This window comes from Mesoplodon bidens (assembly GCF_964165515.1).
Source record: "Mesoplodon bidens genome assembly, chromosome: 18".
In the NCBI taxonomy this organism is placed as follows: Eukaryota; Metazoa; Chordata; class Mammalia; order Artiodactyla; family Ziphiidae; genus Mesoplodon; species Mesoplodon bidens.
This window is the reverse complement of record NC_138175.1, coordinates 31,145,162-31,151,226: the sequence shown is the minus strand read 5'-3', so window position 1 is coordinate 31,151,226 and position 6,065 is coordinate 31,145,162. Positions and strand designations below refer to the sequence as shown.

At 62.7% G+C, this 6,065-nt stretch overlaps 1 protein-coding gene across 2 annotated transcripts; it reads right to left on the bottom strand.

The window, feature by feature from the left end:
- Window positions 1-382: 382 nt before the first annotated feature.
- On the bottom strand, window positions 383-3,526 carry IRX3 (iroquois homeobox 3). Of its 2 annotated transcripts, none has more exons than XM_081215767.1 (4): window positions 2,545-3,526; window positions 1,248-2,375; window positions 1,029-1,095; window positions 383-586 (listed from the first exon to the last, which is right to left on the bottom strand). In XM_081215767.1, exons 1-4 carry the CDS (start codon window positions 2,809-2,811, stop codon window positions 438-440), a joined length of 1,611 nt encoding a protein of 536 aa, XP_081071893.1. In that variant the 5' UTR covers window positions 2,812-3,526; the 3' UTR covers window positions 383-437. The 2 variants fall into 2 exon arrangements, with proteins under 2 accessions (XP_081071893.1, XP_081071892.1); XM_081215766.1 differs by having other exon boundaries at window positions 1,262-2,375.
- Between the last annotated feature and the right edge of the window lie 2,539 nt (window positions 3,527-6,065).

The following is a 6,065-nucleotide window of genomic DNA, read 5'->3' as shown; positions in this document are numbered from 1 at the left end:
CCCGGCCACTTCAGCCTCTCCTCTGCCGTCTTCCGACCACAGGGCCCTGACTCGCCTTGCCTTGCCTTCTCTTCCTCTGATTCGGGCGACTCTTCAAACATGGGGGGATGAGGGTGTAAAACAAAACAAAACGAAAAGCACCAAACAGATCCCTCCGGGGGCAGACAGGCGGGTTATAATCAAAGTGGCAACAGCTCATTTATTTAGCCAAAAATAGATACTTTCTTGTACAATTTGGTTCACACATATGTACATTTTTCTGTATATACAAAAAAAGTCAAACACGCTTAGTCTCACTGAAACTCCACCCCCCCAAATCAACCGAACAAACCAACCTCACAAACTCAGCTAATGTGGGGTACAGAAACCACCGGGGGAGGACTGAGGGGAGATTTGTTTTATTTTTCTTTTTTTTGTTTCGTTTTCTTTTTAGGTATTCATACACGGACATGCTTACAAGTCATAACTATACAAGAGCGATTTTTTTTACAATTATTACAACGATTAAAAAATTTTTTTTCTTTTAAAGAGCTAGGATGAGGAGAGAGCCGATAAGACCAGAGCGGCGTCCAGGTGGTTCTGGGGCCTGCAAGAGAGAGGCAGTGGTAGCAAAGGAAGCGAGTTAAGTGCACCGACGCTGCCTAGCATTGGGAGACCCAACCCGGGGCTGAGGCCGGGGGAAGGGAGACGTCTCAATGTGCAATGAGTGCAGATATAGATGCTGGTCTTCTGGTTTAACTATAAGGTTGGGCGTGAGGCGTCAAGACCCGAGGTGCGCGGCTGGAAGGTGGTGGGCTTCACGGAGCCACCGCCCGCTCCGAGGTACCCTGGGCCCCGCCCGGGTGCCTGGACTGGGACTCTCGAGCCATGTCTGGGCCCGTGGCGACGACGGAGGAGTGTGTTTCGTCCCCTTTTAGAAGCTCGTCCTAGCTGCGTTCCCCCGGGGGCAGAAGCCCGAGTTTCCTCCTCATTCTTTCCTGCCCCCGACTGCCAGTCCCAACACCCCACCCCAGCTCGGGGTCTCTTACCGCCTGGGCACGGGCTGGAAAGCTGTCTTGAGTAACTTTTTCTCCACTTCCAAGGCACTACAACGATCTACGGGAAGCGGGAGAAAAAGGAAGGCCTTTAGATCGCTCCATTCTGGCGCCCAGGGCCGCGGGAGGCGGGCGCGGAGTGGTAAGCGCCCTGCGCCCCCCGGGACCTGCCCGGGCGCGACCCCCAAACTCGCCCCCTCCCTCCGCATCCTGGGCTCCGCAGTCACCTGTTCCGCCCTCGGGCTCCGCCGGCCGAGCGAAGGCGGCGGCGGCGGCCGGGTGGCCCGCGGCTCCGGGAAGTCCCAGCAGGTGTGGAGGGGCCGAGCCGAGCAGGGAGAGCGGGTGCGGGCGTGGGCCGGGCGGCGGGCCTGGAAACGGCCGGTTGGTCCAAGCGGAGAACTTGCCCAGCGGCGCCGAGACGAGTCTCTGAGCCGCGGCGGCGGCGGCCGGAGAGAGCTGCAGGGCTGGGGGCGCGACGGCTGCCCCGGGGGGAGAACCCCCCGCGCCCGGAGGCGAGCGGCGCGGGTTGTCCGGGCTTGTGGCCGTCTCGGCCAGGGACCAGATCTTGGGTTTTTGCAGGGCCGACGCAGGCGCTGGTGCGGGAGCGCAGGGGTCCAGGGCCGCTGAGGGCGAGGGCGGTGATGGCGGAGTCGCGGCCACTGGCGGTGGCACTGGGGCCAGACTCAGGACAGGCAGTGGACGCTCCTCCAAGCCCTCGGAACTGTCGTCGGAGTCGCTATTCTTGGAGTCTGAGATGGGTTCCAGGCCGAGGTCGCCGTCCCTGTGCGCCGCGCCAGGCAGGGCCAGCTCGGGCCCCGCGGCCGCGCCGTCTAAGTTCTCCAAATCGATCTCCTCGTCCTCATCGTCGTCAGCCAGGCCCTCGCCCCCGGTGTCCTCCTCCTCCCCCCCGAGTTCCTCCTCCTCCAGCTCCAGTTCGCGTTTGCTGTCTTCTTCATCCTCCTCCTCGTCTTCCTCCTCTCGCTCGCTCCCGTAAGCGTTGCCCTCCTCGTCCGTGCGGCTGCGGGGCGCCCAAGTCATCTTGTTCTCTTTCTTGAGGCGCCGGCGCGCGTTGGCAAACCAGGTGGACACCTGAGTGAGAGTCATCTTGGTGATGATGGCCAGCATGATCTTCTCGCCCTTGGTGGGGTAGGGGTTCTTGCGATGCTCGTTGAGCCAGGCCTTGAGCGTGCTAGTGCTCTCCCGGGTGGCGTTCTTGGGACGGGACGGGTCCCCGAACTGGTACTGGCCGTATGGGTAGAAGGCGGGGTGCGGGTGAGGAAACGCAGTGGCCGCGGCCGGATGCTGCACCCCCGGGCTGTCCTTCAGCTCATACTGCGTGCCCTGTACGCACAGGGAGAAGGAAGGGACACGCGCGGAGGGAGCGTGGATGAGCCTTGGCCATAGCCGCCTCCACCCTCCCGGCCCAGGCCCCTCTAAGTCTACTCCCGCGCGCACACCTCGTCCGGCGCCCCAGCTCCAACCTCCCCGCTGCGGCTCCCCGGCCACTTACCAGCTGCGGGAAGATGGGCAGCTCGGCCGCGTAGGGCAGGAAGGCGCCGTAGCCTTGAGCAGCTGCGGCTGCCGCTGCCGCCGCGGCGTAGGGCGCCCCGTACACGGACGAGAGTACGTTGGACAAGGACCCCGAGGCAGCCAGCTCTGAGGCTCCGGCTCCCGGGCCGCCACGGGCCCCAGCGCTGCCACCGCCGGCGGCGGCCCCCGGGCGCTCGGGTGGGTAGAGCGGGCGGATGTACTGGTATCCGAGCTGGGGGAAGGACATGGTGGCCCGCGGGGCACGGACGGAGAGGGGGCCCGGCCCCTAGGGCCGCCCAGCTCAGCGCCGCCCGCGGGCTGCGGCGCGCATCGGGGGCTGGGCCGGGCTGGGGCCGCGCTGCCTCCCGCGCTGCGCTGCGCTCGGCGTTTGCCTATTGATCTGCTCCGCGGCGGCGGCGGCGGCGGAGGCGAGGAGCCAGGTCAGGTCCGAACAGATTGGCGGAGATTCCCGGGGCTCCGGGCTCTGATTGACATTTCTACGGGCCCGCAAGCCCCTCCTCTCTGCGCCGCGCTCCCTCCTCTCGGCAGCCGGAGCTGCCTCTGCCCGCGCCTCGCTCCTCACTGCCCTCCTCTCCCCGAGCTGTGTCGCGCCTCGCTTCCCTCGCCCTCCTCTAGTTTTCACTCCCCCTCCTCGCCCTTCCTCTCCCCTCCCCTTTCTGCGCTCCTTTCCCCACCCCACCCCCCAAACCCCAGGATCGCTTCCGCTCCTTCGGGCTCTTTCACTTTCCTGGATGCTATGAAACTCTCGTCTTTCTCTTCTTTTTCCCTCTCTCACTATTCCTTTCTCTTCCCTCTCTGTTCCCTTCACTCTTTCTTTTAAAAACCTATTTCTCTCTACTTACACTACACTCCCCGCACCCCCATCCCTGGCCTCTGCTCTCCGGGCTAAGGCGGCCTAAAGTTGTGGACACTTCGGGTGTCGTGCGGGGGGTGCGTGTCCGTATCTGTGTCTGTTTGTCCGTCCCCGCCCTCACCCCCCTCCCTCACCCCCCTCCCTCACCCTTCCCCAAATCTCGGGTCTGACGTCGCGCCCTCTTATTCGACTTTTCCTTGCGTCTCCTTCGCGAGTCACCAATCGCCTGGGCGCCCTGCAGGCGAGGCCGCCCACCCCCGCGGATACTGCGCGCAGGGCGGGGCGGGGCGGGGCGGGAGCCCGGGCTCTGCTAGTCCCTTCCCACCCACTCTGGCCCGCGGCGGGAGGAGGGGGGGCGGGAGGCGCGGGGACCGGGGTTAGTACGGGGTCAGGTCGCCCCTCCCGCTTCCCGCCTCTCGGTACCTCTCCCCCCGCCCCAGCGCGCGGGGCCTGGGTCGGGACCAGACCTTGGACCAGGCGCTGGGGCTTTACTCTGCCCGGGTCCGCTTTCCAGCTCGCACCTCTGGACTCCCGGCCACTCTGAGGCGTGGGGAGGGAGCTTGAAGAGTGCGCGAGGGATCGGGGGTGCGTTATAAGGGAATCTTCAAGGACCGTCTCTCTGCCCAGGGAGGCGAAGCAGCCCCCTGCTCAAGAGGACCAAATCCAGCAGTTAACCACGTTAACGCCGCACGGGTGTCAGGCTGCAGAATCCCGTCTTAGAAATGGCGGGGGGGAGGGGTGAGGCCGAAGGGTGGACGCCCCGGGAATCCTGGGGAGCGACGTCAGGAAAGTGGAGGCTGCCCGTGCCCTAAGCTGGCGTGGGATGGGGGAGGAGCAGGGAGCCGGGTGGCGGAGGCTCCAGGAACTTTCGGGGAGCGCTTGGAGAAGTTTGTATATTGGAATTTTCGGTCCGTAGAGATTCTTCGTTTCACTACCCCTTGTCCTGCTCCCGGGTCTCTGCGCCAACCTGTTTTCTTTTGGCAGGTATACTCCCTCCCGCTCGGGTGGGGATGGGAGGCAAGACTTAATTTTATAGTGGGAGATTTCCTAAACCAAACCTGAAATCCCAGTAGCCGGGCGCCCACCTTCACGGATTAGGGCGTGCAGGCTAGAGCAGGATTGAAATTCCCGGTATTGCGGCGGCTTCGGGCTAAACGCTTTAGGCCGCTGCGGCGACCTACGCACAGGCCAGGCCTGCAGCAGGAGCGCTGCGGGGACAGCACCCGGGGCGGTAACTGCCTTGGAGTTGCCAGTCCCGGCTCGGAGGCGGAAACTGGCCTCCGCGGGCTGATTGATAGAGGAATCGAATCCGAATTCCACCAGAGGGGAGGGATCGGAGAATCTTGGCTCCGGCTCTCTCTGGTCTCAGCAACAACAGGGAGCCCCAGTGGGGAGTCCCGCAGGCACTCAGTTTTGACCCCACCCCACTCCCCGCCTCTTTCTACCAGTCTTAGCACGGGTCGGCGGCTCCAGTAGGTGTGAAGGCCGAGAAAATTGGGGGGAACGCAAAGGAAAGTTTGGGGGCAGCTATGTTTGGGGTTCGATTGGGGAAACTAAGGGGCGGCCTTCTCAAATTGGGTCAGACTGCTTCCCTAACCTCCTCCCCGCCTGCTTATGCTTGGTGCCGGGTGTTGGCCTTAACTGGAGTCTCCCCTGGAGAGGAGGTATCAGGGGAAGCTCTGGCTTTGAAATGTTTTCCCGGCGCCTGATTTCGTTTTCAGTTAAACCTCTCAGCGAAGTGGCATAGGGAATCATGGGCTCACCTTCTCGCGAAAGATCTCAGGGTTACAAAATTGAGGGTAACCTTATTACCTGGAGCGTTTCCTAAGTGTCAGACCCGGAGCCTCGACGTCCCTGGAAACCTAGAGTTTGCACAAAGTAGTGGCGCCAGACCCGCGAGGAGACAAGAGCGAGATTCTGAGGCAGGGAAACTGGGGCTGCGCTGGGCCGCTATTTAACTCAGCTCTTCCAGAAGGAAAAGAGAGAACAATGAGCCCCGGAGATGATGCTTCTGTCCGCCTTAACCAGCTATCGACCTGGCTGTGTCGGGCTGCGGGAGGCGGGAAAGAGGCCAGGGAAGGGGCGAGGCTGTTCTCAATGACTTAGCCACGCCGGGCCGGGGCACCCATGGCCCGGAAGGTGAACCTCTAACCCAGATAAGGACCCAAGAACCTCTATTATTTAGATACCTCCAAGCGCCCCAGGTCTCGAGCAGAGTCGGTCTCTCCGCTACCCTAGTCTCCAGATAAGATCAGCCCTGCCATGGCCCGGGCGATCTGCGCCGCACGTCGGGACGCAGAGTCCTAGGCAGCCGAGCCCCGACGTGGCGCTGGCTCACTCCCCAACTCCACCAGGCCAGTAGAGCCCGGCTCCGAACTGAACTCACGGGTCCAAGGGCAGCCGAGCCTTTTCCAGGGATTTTTAATCCATGAGTTGGGGTCAAAGTGACACTCGCACAGGGAGGAAAAGCAGGTGCACGGGAAGTTGATTTGGGAAAGGCATGCGCGCAAAAACGCGCCGCGCGCAAACCCTTCTCCATCATCTCGCTTTCTTCCAGTGTTCCCAGAGCACAAAGCGCTTCGGAGGCTTCTGTAGACGTTTTCTCAACGCGGCCCAGAGTGTGGGGA